The sequence below is a fragment of the Bos javanicus genome, chromosome 9, assembly GCF_032452875.1.
Source record: "Bos javanicus breed banteng chromosome 9, ARS-OSU_banteng_1.0, whole genome shotgun sequence".
Lineage (NCBI taxonomy): Eukaryota > Metazoa > Chordata > Mammalia > Artiodactyla > Bovidae > Bos > Bos javanicus.
In genome coordinates, this window is record NC_083876.1 from 83,176,736 (window position 1) to 83,199,121 (window position 22,386).

A 22,386-nucleotide genomic window follows, 5' to 3' on the forward strand; every position below is an offset into this window, starting at 1 on the left:
AAATCTAGAAATAAAGGGAGCTACTAATTTTGCTATCAACCTCTTATAATTCACAGTCTGTCTAAATCAATAAAAGACTGGTAGTTTATAATACAAACTAGGGCAATTATGGGCTTCCCTAGTGGCTCAGCGGTAAAGAATCCACCGGTAGTGCAGGAGATGTGGGTTGAATCCCAGGGCTATAAAGATACCCTGGAGAAGGAAATGGCAACCCACTCCAGTATTCTTGCCTGGGAAATCCCACGGACACAGGGGCCTGTCCATGGGCTACAGTTCATGGGGTCACAAAAGAGTTGGACATGACTTACTGACTAAACAACAACAGGGGCAATTATAAAAACATCAAGTATTAAAATATAGCTTTTAACCAAAGTAAAAATTAATCTACTAGTTACTGCAATAAACAGATAAATTCCTTCTTTCTTTCTCCTTTCTATTGGTGGTGGTGCTGCTGCTAATTCACTTCAGTCGTGTCCGACTCTGTGTGACCCCACAGACAGCAGCCCACCAGGCTCCCGTCCCTGGGATTCTCCAGGCAAGAACACTGGAGTGGGTTGCCGTTTCCTTTTCCAATGCATGAAAGTGAAAAGTGAAAGTGAAGTCGCTCAGTCGTGTCCGACTCTTAGTGACCCCATGGACTGCAGCCTACCAGGCTCCTCCATCCATGGGATTTTCCAGGCAAGAGTACTGGAGTGGGGTGCCATTGCCTTCTACTGGTGTACCCTCTTGCAATTATTTATTGAATGCCAATAAATGTTGCCAGGCAACATGTCAGATGCTGGGGATATAAGTATGAAGTATATTTAGCTCCTGGTCTCAAAGGAGTCTGTTGGAAAAGAGAGAACAGTAAAAGGCAACCCACTCCAGTATTCTTGCCTGGGGAATCCTATGGACAGAAAAGCCTGGTGGGCTACAATTCATGGTGTTGCAAAAGAGTAGGACACAACTGAGCACGACCCTTTAAAATGATGCTACAGGACTGCATAAGGGGGTTATATAACAGACAAGGGCTGTGTTGGGGAGGCAGATGCCAGCTGCACCTTCCTAGAAGTGATGTCACAGTCAAGGGCGAACAGAGGAATGAATGATATTAACATGGAATGATTGGCATTAACTGAAGAAGATTTTCCTTTTTTGGTAGCAGAAGGATTATTAAAAGCACAGAAGTTCATTGCAGTCTTCTAACCTGGCTGGGGAGAAAATGCTGGAGACTCACTACTCTTGGAAGAGAATTTCTTGGTCTGCCATTTCTTTCACAGTAGCTAAGCTAGTAACTCCACATTTTGAATTGTTGTCATCAGTTTTTTCTTGATTTATATTCACAAATTTTTTACTATTTTCTTAAAAGCAAATTGTAGTATTGGCCCAGAAGAAGTTTTATAACAAAATGTAAATATTTTAAAAGGTGATGACGAGGGAAAATGAGAACTTACATAAAAGATTCAAATTGTATGTAAAGAGTTATGCAGATGTAATGTATTAACATTTTTAAAGTATGGAACATGCTTTTTGAGTGCTGACAATAGCATGAGGGTGAAGAAAACTTATTTTAACCTATATTATGCTTTACAAACTAACTGTATAATCCACTCAATTAATACTTATTTTTAGTTTCTACTCTGCTGGAACTTTTATTCAGAAAGTAGAAGACAGAAGTCATAACCATTAGTGCTTTTCCTAATGCTTCTTTTTTATCATCTGGCTCTAAGAGCTTTAGACAGGTGGGATCTGTCAACTTACTTTGTAAAGCATCACATACAACTACTCGATAAATGCTGTTACCTGCTTTCTCGTTTTATCATATATATCCTCTTCTTTGTAATTCTTTCCCAGTGTAAAAGTACCAGAAAAACCATGGCCTTTGATCTGTTTCACAAGGCCTTCAAAAATTAAACATTTGAGCATCCGTTTCAGAAGACTCCTGTTCCGCTGAACATCATATCTATATATAGAACTGACATATTTGTAGATGGAAAGAATAGAAACTCCTTTTTTTCCATTCATTTCTTTAACAGCTGTCAGGATCATCACACGTGTAGCTAAATGCAAAAGGATATGCTAACTCAGTCAAAACAATTAAAGTGAAAAGAAAATAAAACTCAGTTAATGTGCATTAAGAACCATGTTAAGTAAAAAATAAAGATTTATTAAAGACATGCTGTCTGTATATCATTTTGAAAAATATGTAATAGCTTATCTCAATTAAGAAATAAATTACAGCAATGAAAATTATTTAAGAAGAATTACATTAATTTGCTAATCTACAAATTAAGCAACAAATTATCTGGATCAAGTCAAACCAAAGAATAAATCTTTATTTTTGTTAAGATAATATGCCTTGTAACCAAACTTTTATGCAAAGTATAAACAACTGTAAAAACAATTATTTATAACAATTATAAGATGTTGTTATTAAGGATTATAAGAACTAGAACAAATATCACTGCAAAAGGTGTTATCTTTAAGAGATTTCATACTTACGGGGGCACTGAACTTTTTCTTTTGGTTCAAATTCCATATTCTGGGTTTCTGTCTTTTTTACATTTCCGCCAGAATAATGTGATGGAATGAAATAATTTACCACTTCTCCCTGATATAAACAACGTTTAGCAGTTACACAGTGTTTTGCTTTCAGTATTCTGAGTTGCTTCACAAAATTAGCCCTCCTTCTATTAAGAAGATACAAAAGAGTTGTAACAAATTATGAAAGAAAGGGCTAAGTAAGTTATTCACACATATAAACCTTATTTTTTATTTCAGAGTTAAAAGCTAGCCATCATTTTAAAAAATTATGCATATTAAAGTGTGAAACTTCTGAAATTAACATGTTAAGGCTTGTTTAAAATTGTATTAGCCCACTGAATTTGTAATAGCAATCAAAATAAGTTAAAATTAACACAGCTAATGAGAAGAAAACCCTCAAAAGGAAGTTACTGATAGTTAAAACTGTACACGCCAACTCATTTTTCTACAAAGGAAACAGACATTCCCTACTCTATCCCGTACTCAAATCTGAAAAGGGAGAAGGCAATGGCAACCCACTCCAGTACTTTTGCCTGGCAAATCCCATGGACGGAGGAGCTTGGTAGGCTGCAGTCCATGGGGTCACTAGGAGTCGGACATGACTAAACGACTTCACTTTCACTTTTCCCTTTCATGTACTGGAGAAGGAAATGGCAACCCACTCCAGTGTTCTTGCCTGGAGAATCCCAGGGACGGGGGAGCCTCGTGGGCTGCCATCTCTGGGGTCGCACAGAGTCGGACACGACTGAAGCGACTTACCAGCAGCAGCAGCAGCAAGAAAACTCTGAGAGTTGGTAAAGTTACTTTTTAGAAATCTTACAATTTTGTTTGTACATAGCATTGTTAAAGACTGAGTTTTTGTAATAGATATTTTAGATTTAAAATTCATTGAATACAGGAAGTTTGAAACTAATAATTCTTTAACTTTATCACTTATGAAGTCTGAATATCATGCAAGGAAAAATTAAAAATCTAAAGTAGAAAAACAAAGGTCAATAGCATTTTTCTTTTAAAGTGACTTTTCAGTCACACTGGAAAATAATGACAAATTCAAATAATGTTATGCTGAAAATGTGTACATATTAAAATATTTACAAATGCAAAAAGAGTATTTATACACATGTACACAAATCACACAGAAAAATAGTCTTTTTTAGATATAAATATATGGTCAATATTTTATATTCATTTTCTGATAAAATAAACATAAATCTGTTTAACTCCATTTTTGTACCACAGTTAATTAAAATTTATTTCTGAAACAGTAAAAAAAAAAAAAAATCTGAAAGGGTAATTTTGCAAACTTTATCCTATCAAAAGATCATATAACCACTAAGGTTTCGAGCATGATGGACCCTCCAGGTAATTAGCGTAATGTCTTTAACTAGTGGCCTCATTTCGGCAGGATTTAATGTGCTAATTGACAATTTCATTATCTGAAAATATAAGCTATAAGCTATGAGTCTCAGTGAAGTTTTTTTTTCTTATAAACTCTATATTTTTAAACACAACTATACATTTTAGAGGGTTTCCCCAGGGGTTCAGATGGTAAAGAAATCCACCTGCAACGCAGGACACCCAGGTTCAATCCCTGGGTTGGGAAGATCCTCTGGAGAAGAGAATGGCTACCCACTCCACTATTCTTGCCTGGAGAATCTCATGGACAGAGAAGCCTGGGAGGCTACAATCCCTAAGGCTGCAAAGAGTTAGACATGACTGAGCGACTAACACACATACATTTTAGAATAAAGACTTTGTTTATTGAGAAATTTTGTTTGTTTCATTTGTTCATTTCATTGAGAAATCTACTTACTAAGCTGCTGCTGCTGCTAAGTTACTTCAGTCGTGTCTGACTCTCTGTGACCCCATAGAAGGCAGCCTACCAGGCTCCGCCATCCCTGGGATTCTCCAGACAAGAACACTGGAGTGGGCTGCCATTTCCTTCTCCAATGCATGAAAGTGAAAAGTGAAAGTGAAGTCATGTCCAAGTCTTCGTGATCCCATGGACTGCAGCCTACCAGGCTCCTCCATCCATGGGATTTCCCAGGCAAGAGTACTGGAGTGGGGTGCCATTGCCTTCTCCGACTTACTAAGCTATTTACCCTTTAATAAAGTTCTAATTATTTGACCCCAAGATTTATGTATCTGAGATTTGCACAATTTTTGAAAAATAGCTCTCAAAAATATGTAGCATTAATATGGAGATCTGAAGAAGTGACAAAACATTTGAGGAAGTAATCAAACTTTCCTAAGAGAATTTCTCTGCCAACTAGAAGGAAGCTTGATAAATTAACAGCGTATCTATCCCCTTCCTGGTTGGCCAATATCACTTTAAAAAACTTCGCTAGGTCACAAATATCCCATTTTCTGTGCCTATGTGAAGTTAACAACTAATACAAATCACAAGCCACAGAATAAATTGAAAGTGTTGACTTAAGTGCCAACCAAATGTTCAACATACGATGCTTTCTGGAGAACATATGCTCTGCTTTCCCAAGCCCTGTAGTACTCCTCCTACCTCAGGAAGAGTGAGAGCATCTTGTTTGACATCTTGTCGAGTATGTGTCAGAATCAGAGCCAAAACCTCCACTGTCTTTCCAAGACCCATCTCATCTGCTAAGATCCCACCAAGCAACTGTGGTCCAGCATTTGGGTACTCACGAATGATGCTAAAGGAAAATACAAGAAAAACACATCATAGGAATGCAAATATAAATCACACTGTTCCTAAAGAGAACTGGGAGAAATGCAGAAAAGTCTTATGCTTTTTAAAACTCTACTTTCAGTTGCAACAATTATAGTCCCTAGATCATGAATATAAGAACTGTGAGAATAAAAAGCTGCCTGAGCTGACAACTTAAGCGTGCAGAAACAGAACTGGTACTATCATCATTTGTTTTTCTCCCATAAATAAAGGGAAGCATGTCTACCTTCTGTGACCTTTATGAATCTGTAAATAAAAATGGCAGTAACTACTGATTCACTAATCATATTTAATGATTCCTAAAACTCTTTTATAATAAAATTAACAAATTTAATGAACTGGCCCATAATAAGGTGATATTTTTACTTAAAATTATAATCTCTTTAAATATCAATAATTACACATCTTAAGTCTATCCTACTGCATTTATCTACCAAAAATTTACAAGTGCTATTAGTTCCATGTCTATCCTATCTATAAAACTGTCTAATGAGACTTTAATTTAGTATGCCTTTTTGAGGTACTGCCGAGGCTGAAGATATAGGCCATCAATCTCATACAGGTTTTCATAATATTTGTTTTCAATATCAAGCACATAAGCAAAGTTTTGCCTTACCAGCCTGTGTATGGATTGTAGTAGAGTTTCAAACCCTCAGATGTAACAATTTCTCGCCACAGAAAGTGTAAGGCATTTTCTAAAGAAAAATAAACCATTTTCTGTTTATTTTCCATTCTGCCAGATAATCACATTAAAATAAAAGTCAGTCACAATCAGGATACCCTGGGAAGACACATACATGTGGGTAAAAGGCCAGGACCCCGCTCTCATTCTTCAGATATTATTCTTTTGCGTGTTTAGCACACAAATATTTTCCATAGAAGCAAGTGATAAGACAGAAAAACTAAAGCAAATTGTACTTGCAATTATATTTTATTGGATACTTTATAATTTAACTTATTAATTGTATTTTAATTATGCAAAGTATAGCAAAATGTACAAATTATACTAGTATAGAGGATTAACAGGAAAAGAAAACCAACACATATCAAGGCTTACCAAATAAATGAAAGCAGCCTGTCTTTTATACATGCTTAAAGAAGTTACCTTATATCGTTAAATAACTTCACAGATAAATGAAACTGGGCTAATGCATTAATTTAGATCTAACTTTTCATATGGGTCTGAGGAGAGGAAAGGGTTAACTGAGGAAAAAAAAATATCTAAAACTACAGCAATGAAGTACTGAGTATGTGTCAACCAGCATCTTCCACTATCCCTTCTCAATATTTTAAGCTGTTTGAACAACTTAGTTGTAAACAACAAGTTGTAAATATGTCTCTACTTCCAGTGAAACGGTTAGTCATTTTTTACCTTCTTCAGTGATTAATAGATGAAGTAGGAATACAGACATATAGGTTTTATAAAATGAAAAAAATTAAAAGATAGAAAGTTTTAATTTATGGGAACCACAGAGAACTGAAAAACCACTATATGACGCATGTGATTTAATCAACAAAATCTAGCCTGGGGACAAAAAACAATGGATTACTGATACATGCAGCATGGATGAACCTCAAAAACATTATGTTGAAAGAAGGCAACTCCCTCCACCTGAGTGGACATATTTTATCATTGTCTGTTTCAAAAACAGGCAAAACTAATTTATGATGATAGTGGTTGCCTCCTGAAGGGACTGAAGTAGGAAAACTGACTAGGCAATGATGGAAAGTGCTGGGAAATATTTTATGTCAGCACTGTGTGATACAAATATATATATATATATATTTATATATAAATATATATATAACAGGTAAAATTAATTTTAATCTTTTTGTCTAATTTAATCAAATATAATATTATCATTTCAATATGTAATCAATATAAAAAGTAGTAGTGAGATATTTCACATTCTTTTCTTTTTGCACTATTGGAAATCAGTGTGTATTTTAAACTTACACCACATAATTTGGACAGTCACATTTCAAGTCTCAAAGAGGCATGGGCCAGTGTCTACTTTTGGGAAAGTCTGGTTCTATGTCTTAACTGAATTGCTAGTTACATAGATGCAGAGATTTATCAAAACTTATCAAACTGTGCCCTTAAGATCTATGCATTTACTGTATATGTTACACCTTAATCAAATTCCTTAGTTAAAAAAAATTATTTTATTTTAGAGAAAAAAATAACCCGTAGGAAATTCTATAGAGCTATAAGATTTCTTCAACAAATGTAAGAAAAAAATAGGAGAGGAAATAAAACCTATGGACTAAAAGAAACTTAGGAGATACCAAGTAATTCCAATACTATATGGATGTGATTTGGTTTCATATTTGAACAAACTAAAGAGAGAGAAACAGAAAGGAGGTTAATTTTGGGGTTAATTTTCAAAATTAACCCAAAATTTTCAAAAATTTGGAAGGTTAATTTTCAAAATTCCTTTTATATATATATATATATATATATATATATTTGTTTAAAAGAACCTGTATCTTTTAATGAAATAAACTGAAATATTAACAGATGAAATGATATAATATGTGGGGTTATTGCTGCTGTTCAGTCACTCAGTTGTGTCCGATTCTTTGCGACCCTATGGACTGTACCCACCAGGCTCCTATGTCCATGGGGTTTTCCAGGCAAGAATACTGGAGTAGGTTGCCATTTCCTTCTCCATGAGGGGTTACTACTTCAAAATAATTCAGAATATGGGCGAAGCAAGAGTAAGAAATAATATTGGCTATGAACTGATATTTCCAAAATAAAAAGTTTAAAAAAGTTTGTTGGATAAAAAAGTGGGAGAAATACGGAAGAGCTATTCATCACTAATTAAAATAAATCTATATAGGAAAAAGGAGAAATGGTTAGCACTTCACTTCCTAGGGTCCTGTAAAAATCTCATCTAGTGCCCATCCCTTTAAAGACAATGATAAAGCAGTGACACAAATGATTCTCATAAATCGATTACTTTTACAAAAACACTAGATGACATTTCATTTTATTATTTTGTGGAGTAAAGAAAATAAGTATAACTAGGAAGCTGAGATTAGTCACACATTAGTCTCCCACTTTTATAAACTTGCTTTCTGTCCCTAACATTCATGATTAAATTGTATAGTTTCTTTCATATATTAGCACAATTCCCATCTGATCAGGTTACAAAAGCAATTCTTAGTTGGAAAGGCATGTAAAAAAAATTTCTTGGTTTTTAAAAATTCCATCAAGGCAGCCTTTACTCTAGTTGGAAAAACCAGTTCAAACTTTTATGGATGAGGGAACTCATAAATGAATTTCTCTAGGTGTCAATTTTGAAGGATGTCTTAGAAAATAATTTTGTTCACAGTAACACACTCATTCTATCCCATGCTTTCAATATGATTTGTTTACTGACCGATTTCCTCCACCCTAACTCTCTCATCTAATCCCTCTGATCAATTTGCCTTTCTTTAAGTATCTTATACTTGCCACTAGCAGGGGTGCTTTTGAAATGCTCCTGTTGTAGCATCCAGTTGACAGCCTCTCTTTGGTATGGTCTCAACACAGGCGTCAGCGCAGGATGCTGGACATCCACTTGGATGGACCGAGTTTCTTGCTGATGTGTCTGCTTCACAAAGTGATAGAGTTCATCAATGTCCTGTCCCTCTGGCTCACTATCGGAACCTTCCTCATCCTCTTCCAACACATCTGTATATCCAAGAACAAGTGTACTCAGAACAACAAGATCTACATTTATAACTATAGGCAATTCTTATTCCCAGAACATACCATGTACTCTCCTGACTTTGGGGCTTTGCTTAGTGTGCCTTTTGACTGATCAAAAATCTATGCTTCCACCCTTCAAGATAATATAATTGATACTTTTTTCATGACATTTTGTTTTCCCTGATCAGAATACTCTCCTCTGTATTATGCAACACTCTTATACATTGGATATAACAATACATCGCAATCTTTCTCGTAGTATAATCGTTTGTGCTCATTCATCCCTTCCCCACTGAACTGTAATGCTCTTTGAAAGCAAAGGCTATCTTTTGTTTTTATAGCTCCTCAGAGCAGCCAGCATGTGCTATGCACATCGCAGATGTTTAAACCTCTGAGGAACTGAATGTGAATATCTATTGCAATTTGTAAAAAATAATTTATTTTACTTTTACAACATTAAAAAAATCCACAGGCAGACAATTTTCCTACATCTAATAAGACAAAGTTTCCCATTCTATTTCTTATGCTAAAAAAGGATAGGTATTTGGTAACAGCAGCAGCAGCCAATTAGGAGACCAAGGGCTTACGCCACCAATACAAATTCATAAGAATTTCAGATTCATTTGTTGGGCACAATTGCCCTGTGGAAAAAGATTCATGCCTACAATGTGAAAAAAAAAAAACAAAACCCTCAAACTCTTGAAAAATTTAAAAGGCCCCTACTGCCAATGATTTATTACTGAATGGTTTCAAACAGGCCTACACACATTTGTAGGACGTACCTCACATGCCTTAAAATAGAGACTGTACCACAAAATACACAATTAACTTTTTTCAATAAAAATTATGTCCTTTTAAGATTTTCAAAAGTTTACAATAAACTTTACACGCTTGGCTATTTCTGTTAGTGCAGGTGCATATTATTAGTAATTAAATTTGAAGTTTTCCTTTGAAAAGTTCCAATTTTATTATTTTTAAAAGGCAGAATAATGGACTCTTATCATAACTCTGAAAAAGTTCTAGATGTACTTCAAAGCATTCCTTCCAATTCTGAAACCAGTGATTTTCCTTTTTTTATGTCTTTACCATGCAAATGATTTACTGTTATTAGTATTATGAAGCTTTGCAAAGAATGTACTGCAGAAAAACAACTCAATAACCAAGCTTAGAAACTGATTTCCCAGATATCCCAGTATAAAACTGTTCTGATTTGCACCAGAAATAAGGCTGACCCACCATGAGCAGGACTTGGAGAATCTGAGCCGTTTTTCCAGTCGTGCTGATGGGCTGCAGCAAGCCATCCACACTCTCCCTTGGGAACCAATGGCAGACAACTCTGAAACTGCAGTCCTGACCAAGGATGCAACTTCTTGCCAAGAAACAGTAGCAAAGTTAACTGGTCTTTATGGGAAGCAGGCTCTTGAGATTATTTGTCAGACTGCAAAGGAGAGGTGGAGTAAAGGCCGGCCAAGAATCTCTGGCCATGACAAAATAAAAAAACAAAAAAAACAAAAAAACACAGCAATAATGCAAAAATTCCAATCAGCTCAGATCCCTTTATATTCTGCCTATTGATGCCATCAACATTTCTTGAGTACACACTATAAGCTAAGCATATTATTAAGCAAAAAAAAAAAGACCAAAAGTATAGTAGTGGGGGCATTTAAGATAAGTATAATTTTGTCATATAGCAATTTTATGTTGGTTGTTCAATTTTATTATGGTTTTATCAGCTGTTTTTCTGGTTGTCATATACAGGATTTGGGAGAAATCCACAGCTCTTCAGTAGCAGCAGTTTTAAAGTTTACTTTAAAAATTACCTGGAATAATAAAATTGTATAGTTTTTCCATCACTCTCTTCATGAGTTGATTGAACTTTTTCATTCTTGAACTTGCATCACTCAGAAAATCTGGTTTTGCTAGGCCAGCTTCCAAAAGATAAATTCCAACCTACAAATAATTAATCAACATTAAACAGTTTTGACTGTACTACACCATTTTTTATGACCATGTAAGAAACACATTTTTAACACCATCAGTTTTAAAGGTATTCAGAGTATTTACCCCACAAACTCTAAATATATACCTACCAAATCTCAGATATTTCCGCTTTCAATAACAAATTTATTTTGCAATTTGAGTGCTTACTATGTATGATGCACCATTTAAGTAGCTAGAAAAAAATATTTCCCTACTGGAACCAAACCTGCAAGCTTGTGATGAGAACACCAATTCTACCTACCAAGTCAATGATTTCCCAGCTAGATGATCATCAGAATAATCAGTGACGCTGGTTAAAAATACAGATTCCCCAAGAAGATTCTTAAGCATAGATAGGTTTTACTAGATGGTAAAGCATCTGCCTGCAATACGGGAGACCCAGGTTTGATTCCTGGGATGGGAAGATCCCTTGGAGAAGGAAACGGCAACCCATTCTAGTATTCCTGCCTGGAGAATCCCAGGGACGGAGGAGCCTGGTAGGCTACAGTCCATGGGGTCGCAAAGAGTCGGACACGACTGAGTGATTTCACTTCACTACTAGATCAAACACTAAAATGTTCAGGAAAATAGGCCCTGATTAAGGTTGTACAGCTTGACTTTGGTGAAACAATGTAGTATGAAGCTTTCCAGTCAAAATACTTGAATTTTAATACTGGCATTGATATTTAAGAGCTAAAACAACAAACGAAATGATTGATTTTAACCCAAATGTTGTCATTTGCAAAATGGAGAGACAACTATATGAGATAGCCCACCTAGTATAATTTTAAAAGTTCCTAATGGTAGATAATCAACAAACACAGTTTCCTTCATTTCCCTGTATTATGCTGGGCCTGATCCATGATCACTGAGAGTCTCATATTCTTTCAGTAAAGAACAAAATTCAATCAGCATTACACTGGAATAAGTGGCAAAGAGTACTTTTCATTATTATTTATATTCTGCTCTGTGTTTGCTTAGAGATGCCTTGCTATTGCAGCAGTAAGTGTTTAAATATTTATAAAAGTAGGGATTAGGGAAGACAGAAGAGATCAAGACTTGATGTGGGTGAGAAGTGGATAGAACACAGCATACAAACCACAAATTCTTAAATCTATTTTTAACTTGAGCCACAATTTGTGGCACTCACAATCACCAGAGAGGGGATGCTAGGTTGCAGAGTTTAACTGTACAGGGAAGAATTAATTACAATCTAATGCTTCTAAATTTTCTCCTTTCCTTCAGTCAATTCTGAAGCTATAAGTAGGGCTATTGATATAACTGCTTTTTAGTGTGAGAAATGTATAACACACATGTATGATGTTTTCAACTGAACAAAAGTGAATTTAACATTTTAGAATTCAAGTATTGAATCAAGTATATTCAAGTATATTTCAAGTATTAGCATGAAGACATATTAACTTGCTTTATAGTTTTTGAAGTACATTTACATTACCTCCCCTGATTTTCAGCACAATTGTATGAGGTAAAAGGAATGAGTATTATTTACATTTCATATGGAAAGAAGCTGAAATTAGAGTCTTTAAACAAGTCACAAAAAGTTACTTGGCTAGTGAATAGCAGAGCCTGAAATGAATCATAAATTTATTCATCCATTTGCTAGAAATCTGTTTAGTATTTGGTATTCTACTGGGCTGTGAAGATTAAAAAAACTTCATAGTTGAGTGACGGGGGGGAAGGTCTAAAATGGAAGTATACCACAAGCGATCAAGGCAAAAATAAGCATGTGCATCAGGTATTATGGGGGAAGAGCACGTAACACCATCCATGGAGTTTAAGAAAAGATCTCCCCAGATGAAGTAAACCCTGAGCTGCACATTGAGGAATGACCAGGAGTTCTGAGGGATGAGGAAGCAACAACCCAGGCAGAGGGACGTATGAGAGCGAAAGCACAGATGCAGAAAGACATCAGGGTGTATGCAGGAAACAAATCAATTTGTAGCTTCTGGGACAGAATAAAAAGCAGAGTGATAAAGAGTTGAGAAGGAGACAGATAAAGCTGGAGGAGATAAAGGCCTATCAAAGGAGAGACTTATATGCCTGCTAAGTCATTTCAGTTGTGTCCGACTCTGTGCGACCCCATAGATGGCAGTCCACCAGGCTCCCCCATCCCTGGGATTCTCCAGGCAAGAATACTGGAGTGGGTTGCCATTTCCTTCTCCAATGCATGAAAGTGAAAAGTAAGTGAAGTCGCTCAGTCGTGTCCGACTGTTAGCGACCCCATGGACTGCAGCCCACCAGGCTCCTCCATCCAGGGGATTTTCCAGGCAAGAGTACTGGAGTGGGTTGCCACTGCCTTCTCCAGATTATAGTTAATTCTGTAGGCATAAATAGACTAGAATTCCATTTGCATTCGTATCATACCAGCCCAGAGACAAAGGAAATGAAAGAACTGAAAAGGCAGTGACTAAAGGATTGCTACTGGAAAAGAAAGAGATAATGAAGATCCAAACAAGTCGATGAGAGTAGAGCTGGAAAGGATGAATCAGGAAGATCCCAAAGAAGTACAGCCTGGAAATCACTGGCTATGATATATAAAATATATATGTATATATATTTTTATAGTTATTGAATGCCCCCAGTGAAGTGTACTTTGACACTTAATAATGAAATGCTTATCGCTGGCTTTATAGGGCTTCCTTCTAAGTTAATTTCAAAATGGGGTATCCAATGCAGAAGAGACTTAAAGGACACCACATAAATTGATACCTTGATAATGTTATTTTCTTCTGGTTTTTGGTAAAGTTTTATTCTTTTCTTCTTTTGCAGCCATTCCAAATCTTCTAACATTTCACTGCTGAAGGACGACTCCACTTGAATTCCCTTGTCACAGATACTGACTGGCTCATTGAGTCCTCTTTCTTTTTTCTCTATATTTTCACATCCTGAATGAACATAGATGAGGAACTGATTGCTCAACTTGGGACTCATCAGTGTAAAACTCTTTTCAGAAAAATTTTCAATTAAACACTGTTCAGGAAGAAGCTGAAGAGTGAATTCTCCTAGAAATGCTTTCCAGGAATTATCAAAGTTATAGGGAGAAATTACAATATTCAGCTTTACAGACAAAGGGGAAAAAATGCCACCAGTCTCTTCTTTATCAATTGATTTTGAGATGCTCACGGCTTTGGAACATCTCTTCTTTTCTCTGTGAGCCACTTCTTCCTTTAGACTGTCATCTAGGATGATGCGGTGAGCAGGAGAGGGGTCCAGACCTGGGTAGGATTGCTCGTCATCAGTTAAGGTTAGAGGTTCATTCCTCCTGTCCTCATGCATATTCCAGCAAAGCTGCTGTTGCGTTTCCTCATCTACCCTCACTGGGGGAGCACGTTTCCGTCGGCTGCTCATTCTCAAGTTCTCTTGGTAAATGTGAACCCTAGAAGATAAACACAACAGCAGACATTCCAAGAGAGGATTTTAGTATTAAAATAGTCCCAGATGAGCAATTCAACATAGAATAATAATCCCACACATAACATGAAATCTTTAAAGAGATACATAAAGCAATGGATAATTGTTTATAATAAGTCAAATACAGTTATGGAACACATTGACTATAATCTCTTGTATGACACAAATCCTAATGATTTTAACGGTCTTTTTAGAGAAATTTAATATAGACAAATTTTTGTTTATAATAAATTCTAAAAATACATTTAATGAGTTTTAAATACATATAGGTAAATCTCTCAAATATTCTGGAAATGCTTATTTGAAAACTTTTAGTAACACTTAAACCCATATAATCACTACAGGATTTAATTTTGTTTTATAATTCCAAAGAGTTAACAAAACTTCACTTCTCTAAACATATATTCTTTTTCAAAAGAGGAAGATGAAAATATGGAAATGTATTTCTTTTCGTGAATTAGCCGATAAAAAGAATAAGAGGATAGCTAGACGGAGAAGGCAATGGCACCCCACTCCAGTACTCTTGCCTGGAAAATCCCATGGACAGAGGAGCCTGGTGCGCTGCAGTCCATGGGGTCGCTAAGAGTCGGACACAACTGAGCGACTTCACTTTCACTTTTCACTTTCATGTATTGGAGAAGGAAATGGCAACCCACTCCAGTGTTCTTGCCTGGAGAATCCCAGGGACGGGGAGCCTGGTGGGCTGCCGTCTATGGGGTCGCACAGAGTCAGACATGACTGAAGTGACTTAATAGTAGTAGTAGTAGGCAAGAAATAAGATGGTGCAAGATAGTAATGAGGGGAAATAAGGCAGAGACAATAAAAGAAAAGAATTTAAAAATACAGGAAAAAAGAAAAGAAAGCTTTTCAATTAAGTTGAAAGTAGCCTATATAAGGCAGGCCCTAAACTATATATATATATATATTTTTTTTTTTTTTAAGACACTTATGTCCGACTCTTTGTGACCCCATAGACTATACAGTCCATGGAATTCTCCAGCCAAGAATACTGGAGTGGGTAGCCTTTCCCTTTTCCCAAAAGAATAGCCAATTTCTATATGTAACACAGAACTCAGAGAAGTTAAATCATACAGTCACAATGATGGTTGGTGCCTAATTCAATGTATTCCAAGCATGTAGCTGAAAAAAAAGAGAAAGGAATGTATAAATAAAATTTGGCTTCAAGTGCAGTTTAATATTCTCAGTAATCTCACTTTTTAAATAAAATCCAGCCAGGTACTGGATGAGTCCCCAGTAAGTATTCAATACCATCCTGTATTTGAGGAGAGGATATAAAAGTAGTATAGATCAAACCATGGTATTTAATTCAGTACAAACATCAAGCTGCGTTTGGTTTTGTGGAGACAAAATCAGCACACAGAGCAGTCTACGCTCCTCTACCCCTGCTAACAACCCATTCTAAATTATTCTGCCCTGAATCTACCCCTGTCTAAGATAATATAAAATGATGGGACATTTCAGCTGTCCAGAAACTTTTAGGTCTTTGTAAAGAATGACACAGAAGGGATCAGAATGGAAAGCTAAGTGACAGCGTGAATGTGTTAGCACAAGACATGACAGCATCACCAAGGGGGCTGCCATGTTTAGTGGTGGGGCTGGTAGTGGTGGGACCTGGTAGTGGAACCTAAAGTGGAGACCCACAGCACAAGAAATGTTAAATGAAGTACTCAAGGCAGAGGAAAATGATATTAGATGGAAATTTGGACCTACACAAAGAAAAAAAGCATGATGAATGAAAAATATCCACATAAAAATATTCTTTTTCTCTTGTTTTTACACTCCTTTAAAAGATAATTAACTTTAAACAAAGTTGCAAACTTCTTATTCTTAAAACTGTCAAGTCTTCATAAAAAGAGAAAATAGCAGAGATCTGATGAAAGATTTATATGTGAAATATATAAATAACTCTTGCAAACCAGTATTTAAGAAACACCTTATTTAAAAAATGGACAAAATTGCTGTCATTTCACAGAAGATGATCTCTAAGTGCCAAATAAACACATGAAAATATCCTTACCATTGTCAGTCATTTAGTGAAGTTGCTCAGTCGTGTCTGACTCTTTGCAACCCCATGGACTATAGCCCACCAGGCTCCTCCATCCATGGGATTTTCAGGCAAGAGTACTGGAGTGGGTTGCCATTTCCTTCTCCAGGGGATCTTCCTGATCCAGGGATCGAACCTGGGTCTCCTGCGTTGTAGGCAGATGCCTTACCATCTGAGCCACCAGGGAAGTCCCATGTCAGTCATTCAGGCATTGCAAATTCAACTCATAAACCACAGTGAGAAACTACATATCTAGTAGAATAGTTAAAACGTTAAAGACCGAGGACACAGAATAACTAGAACTGAATTCTCAAACATTCCAATAGGAAAAGTTTGTCAACTTCTTACAAATTAAATATATATTTTCTGCACAGCCTATTAATCCCACTCCCAGGTGTTTACCTAAGAGAAATAAAGAACACAGAATCATAAAAAACCTAAACTTGAATTTAATACCAATTTTGTTAATAAATGCCTAAACCTGGAAACAACCCAAATGTTCATCACCTGATGAATGGATAAACAAACAGAATGTTACTCATAATAAACTTAACTATTGTTACATATAACATGGATGAATTTTTAACACATTATACTAAGTGAAGGAAGCCAGATGTCAAAGACTATATAGTGCCTGATTCCATTTATATGAAATTCTAAAGAAAGTAAGAATCTAGCGTTAGAAAGCAGATTATGGTTTCCAGGGGTCAGGAAGTGGTAAGAGGTGTGACTGACAGCAAAGAAGCAGAAAGGAAACCTTTGGGGTAACAGAAATGTTCCACAGGTGATCACATGCTTTTATACATTTGTCAAAATTCATCAAATTGTTTATATAAAGTTGTTGAATTTTATTGTACGTAATTTATCTTAATAAAACTGATTTAAAAGGTAAAAACAAAAAGCACGTATAGAAGGGAATTAAAAACTCTTAATAGCTTTATTTTAATAAACTTGAAATGTATTGATACAATACATAATTTACTAACAAATTGTAATGAGTAAAGTTGGCCCAATAAATAGAAAAATCTGAACAGGACAATAACCATGAAACAAACAAATAGTATTATTTATCTACCTAAGATCTACCTCATTTCCTGTTGACAGAACCTTTCTCTTACTGAGGAACATGTTAGCTTTGTGACTTAAAAGGAGAGTGGTTTCCTCAACAGCCCCAAAGAAGTTGTTTGTGTAGTCCCATAAGGATGCTGACAGCTGCATTTAACTTTAAGAGGTAGTATTTATGTTAAAAACAAAAAGATTTAAACTCAGCTCTTCATTCTCCCTAGCCATAGTTCAAGTGCTCAAAAGCACTGTGACCAGAAGCTACCGTAATGGACTGACAATAATCGAACATTTTCATAACTGCAAAATGTCTATCAAAAACTGCTGTTCTAAGTTAATCACGAGAATTCCATTCCCTTAATCAGTGCTTGGTTTATGAATATGGAGATGGCGGTCTACAATCAACCTCTGACTATAGTTAACTACTTTTCAAGCATCTTATCTCCTCTATTACCTTGGATAAGAGATCAGAATGATATAGAAAGTCCCTAATAACCTAAGTGCTTGCCTGTGTCCAGTTCTCCTCAGAGCACAGGTTGGAATATGAGAATTGAGTCAGTCTACACCAGTTTATCAGTCAGCCACCATCATAAATATGGTGTATAACATATCACCCAAAGCTCTGCCTGGGGACAGCAATCATTTATTTTCACAGATCTGCAGATTAGCTTAGGATTGGCTGATATAGGCTAGGTCTCAGGAAAAGCCACTTGGCTCTCCTAAGTATAATCATCCTTCTCCTCGTACCAGCAAGAAAACCCAAGAATGATATTATGACAGTGACTGAGGAGTAAGAGTGCAAATCCAATCACACAAGTACTTTTTGGCATTTGGTCAGGGTAAAAAAAACACTAAGGTTCCATGGGCCAAAGCAAGTTCACACAGATGGACTCAGTCAAGAGATGGGGACATGGGGAGGGAACTGGGCCAGTTACACAATCTAGCTCACTAACCACCATCATATTAGTAACATGGTGATGATGGAATCATTAACTCTAATGGCCCCCAAAGCAACTATAGAATCTCACATCTGGCAAAGCAATGTGGCTTATATGAGAGAATGTGAGTTTGGGGGTCCTAAATTCTAATTCTAGCTTTGGCACTTAGAAATTATCTAGCTTCTCTGTGTATGTACAAGAGCACAGCAACTGAAATTTAGCATATATTCAGTAAGTGGTAGTTGCTATTATCATCACCCCGAGAACACTATAAACTACACTTTACAATAACCAAACTTTAAAGTGGCAGGATGGGGAACTATAGATCAGTGTGTTTCAAACTTGACTGAACACTAGAACCACCTGGGGGAAATTTTCAAAATCCTGATGCCCTGGTGCTAGCCCAGCCAATTAAATTATCATCTCTGGGGCAGGGCCCAGGCACTACCTCCATTATTTTTTTAGGTTCCCTTGGTGATTCTTCCCTGGTGGCTCAGACAGTAGAGTCTGCCTGCAATGCAGGGGACCTGGGTTCAATCCCTGAGCTGGGAAGATCCCCTGGAGAAGGGGATGGCCACCCACTCCAGTATTCTTGCCTGGAGAATTCCATGGACAGAAGAGACTGGCAGGCTACAGTCCAAGGGGTCACAAAGAGCTGGACACAGCTGAGCGACTAACACTTTCACTCTCACTTGGTGATTCTAGCATCCAGCCAAGTTTGAGAAACCTTGTTATGGATAGCTAGCTGCCTACAGAAATCCATTTCTTTCCTGGCAAAGTACAGCATAGATGGGAAATGTCTGCTCATCTGGTGGTGCATCAGTAGTAGTCCCACGACCAGTCTGAGGCCATCAATTGCAAACAGAGGTTAATATGTGCCCTTTCTATTACGACAGTCTTGTAATAGACATATTGTTGAACCAGAACACTTTCCTTTTACTCTTTGTTCTTTTCTCTGGTAACACTCATCCTCATGCAGTATCTTCTAAATTATATATACCACTATAATCTGCACATTCACTCGATGTTTGCTTCCAACTTGATTCTTCCAATGTCACAGTATTATCAAAGTATTTATCAATTACAATGATAAGTTCAAGAAAAATAAATACCACAGTTTCTAGCAGGCTCTTCTTGCAGTCAGTTCTCTACTGAGCCAACATTCATGATCTGCCTTCTCTCTGCCCCACTACCCTGTTTTGGTTAACGCTTTTTTTTTTTTTTTTAGGAGACTTTTATCTAGGGATAATTCTTGAACCAAAGAAGATTAAATTATTTGATCAAAGCTACTCAAAACCATAATGTTAACTGGCAGCTAATGTCAAGTCCCAGTAAAATTCCATGTATCTCTAATCATATTCCAATTCTAAATCCTTCTCCTTATTTTCCTCATACCAGATGAATCTTCTTCTTCCCCTCCTTAAATACCAGTGTTTGGGTGTAACATGATTATATATCACAGTTTCCTACATGAACCACACTTTCACTCTCATTCCTTTAAATACCTTTTGCTTGAAATGCCCTTTCATGCTTTTCGGCCTATCAATATCCTAATCTCCCACAAAACGTTCCACGACCAGGTATGCCGAGTTAAGGGCCTCTCCTTCTTGATTCCAACTGCTGCAGTGTTCTCAGCTGTTCGACTCTGAACTACTTGAAAGCTGGGCAGGAACAGTACCCTATTCAGCACTGTACTCCCAATGCCGGGTCAGGGCCAGAATGGAAATGATATACAAAGTAATGTGAAATAAAGATCTCTAACTCTGTGAATATTCTCTCTCTTCTCAAGGACTCAGAAGTACTTTTACTCAAATTTCTTTTTGGACGAATCTCACTCAAACACATTCAAACAGACTACAGGTAGTGTGAAACTACTCCTTACAATTTCTGGCCCAGAGTGAAACAGAGAAAACTGACTGATCCGTGTCTTTAACAGAAAACAAAGATAGACTGCTGGAAAAACAAACATAAAATGTTAAGTTACTAGGACAATACAACAAATGGATATCAATTAAACTTATTCAGATTTCCCCCCCTCCAAATTACTATCTCTTCATTAAAAGATAATTGCCAATACTGAATGATATAGAACAAACCCGTGGTAGGTCCTGATTTAGGCTATCCAGGAAAATAGAGAGTATATACACTTGAGATATCGCACTGCAAGGTAAGTCTTATGCAAGTGAAACTCAATCATTACTGATGACTGAGAAGTTCTCAATGACCTAGCATTACCACAACCTTTTTCTTAGTGATAACCCCAGCAGGTTGACAGTATTTTCCTCTGCAGAACTCTAAAATATAGTTAGTCACAGATACTTATAAAAGGCCTTTTCACCAGCAGATTCTATTCCCCCAAATCTTTCTAGCCTGAACTCTTAATAACAGATTTAATAATCCTGTAAGTACAGTTCTTTAGGCCGGACAAGAAGAGGATATATATAACTAGCATCCTTCAAACCATTTTATTCTCAACTGCCAGCTAATTGGCTAAGTGGATTCTGTAAACTCTAGGAAGTGCCATGTTTTGCAATACAGAACATTTATCCCACTACTGCTCACTTGTATCTTGCTTCCAGCATGATTTCTCATCATAAACCAACTAGCCTTTCTGGTGACGGTACCGGTATCATGGATCATTTCGATTCATGGGAGTTTCATCCTTCTTGCTATCACCCAAAAGAATAATTGAAAATAGCTCTAATACAAGTATTTTTGTTTATTAAAGTCACAAGTTAATTCAAACAAAAGTAGTGAAACTCGCTCAGTCATGTACGACTCTTTGCGAGCATGGACTATATACACAGTCCATGGAATCCTCCAAGCCAGAATACTGGAGTGGGTAGCCGTTCCCTTCTCCAGAGGATCTTCCCAACCCAGGGATCGAACCAGGTCTTCCACATTGCAGGCGGAAAAAGGAAAACACCAAACATCTAGGGTTTTTACTTCATTGCTAAGGTCAAATCTCTTAGAAAAAAGGCACAAAATCACTGTTTACTAATCCTGTTTATCTGATAGTGACCGTCAACCATCAGAAAAATATCTTGGTTCAGAAAAGTAGAAACTATCACGGAGTCAAAAGGCACAAAATGCAAGGCTGGTTTTGAATGCCAATGTAATTAACCTGATTCCTGAGGTACCTGAGAACTTTAACTCAGAGGCCCCGGCCTCCCCTTTACTACATTTACAATCCCGCACACCAATAAGCTAGGCAGCTGCCCAGTTCCACTCTCCAGGGGCATATCTGAGGAGAATGGTGATACCCACTCAGTTTTCTTCCCAAAGACTCAAAAGCGGTTTGAGGAGTCTGAGCAAGGCTGTCAGCGCCGATCGCTCCCAGCAGGCCGGGCAAACAAGCTCCCTGGAGGCAGAGGAGCGAGACCAAGGGCCCTAGGACGCTCGAACGAGACTCCGTAGGCCCCAGTCCGCGGGGGGAAAGCAAGCCTCCCTTCCGCGGCTCCTCTTCGTCCCGGGCAAGCCGCGGCGGTCCCCAGGCCCGCACGTCTGGGATGGGGAAGGGTCGGGGAGACTCGCGCTGCGGCTCCCCCTCAGCCTCTTAGTTTCCCAGGCTTCAAAACAACGGAGTCGTCCCTCTCTCAGACCTCTGTATGCGTCCATAAACGCCTTCCGCCCCCGACCTCTGACCCCTGACCCTCTATCACCCAAGCGCCTACCTAGACTGTTTCTCCAAGCCCCTAGAGCCTCTCTGCACCAAGGCCCAGGGCCCTCTGATGCCCCTGCAGGTCCCGGGCACGCATTCGCTATCCACTGAACATCGGCCTGAGGTGTGCACGCGCGCTTTATGCTGGTTTGTGTTGGGGTTCCCGGGGGGCCCAGAAACCACAGCGCCTAGATGCCGGGCGCGCGCTGGAGCGTGGGGTCAAGGTGAACGCGCACGTCGGGACGCCCCGCCCCTTTTCTCCAACCCTAGCTTCATGAGTCTCTTCTGCGCAAGTCCACACGGTTAGAGACTCTCGAAAGA

At 37.5% G+C, this 22,386-nt stretch overlaps 1 protein-coding gene across 4 annotated transcripts in view; it reads right to left on the reverse strand.

The window, feature by feature from the left end:
- Positions 1 to 22,341, reverse strand: part of SHPRH (SNF2 histone linker PHD RING helicase) — a 91,355-nt gene extending 69,014 nt beyond the window's left edge. For 2 of the 4 annotated variants that reach the window (XM_061428233.1, XM_061428231.1), the window contains exons 1-8: positions 22,079 to 22,341; positions 13,638 to 14,304; positions 10,748 to 10,877; positions 8,691 to 8,909; positions 5,844 to 5,922; positions 5,042 to 5,192; positions 2,482 to 2,590; positions 1,783 to 2,039 (exon numbers count right to left, since the gene is read on the reverse strand). In XM_061428233.1, the coding sequence (XP_061284217.1) occupies positions 1,783 to 2,039; positions 2,482 to 2,590; positions 5,042 to 5,192; positions 5,844 to 5,922; positions 8,691 to 8,909; positions 10,748 to 10,877; positions 13,638 to 14,276 (1,584 nt within the window). In that variant the 5' untranslated portion in view covers positions 14,277 to 14,304; positions 22,079 to 22,341. Of the gene's footprint in view, positions 1 to 1,782; positions 2,040 to 2,481; positions 2,591 to 5,041; positions 5,193 to 5,843; positions 5,923 to 8,690; positions 8,910 to 10,163; positions 10,354 to 10,747; positions 10,878 to 13,637; positions 14,305 to 21,671; positions 22,054 to 22,078 lie in introns of those variants that run through there. The other 2 variants (XM_061428232.1, XM_061428234.1) reach the window with 2 other exon arrangements.
- Positions 22,342 to 22,386: the final 45 nt, after the last annotated feature.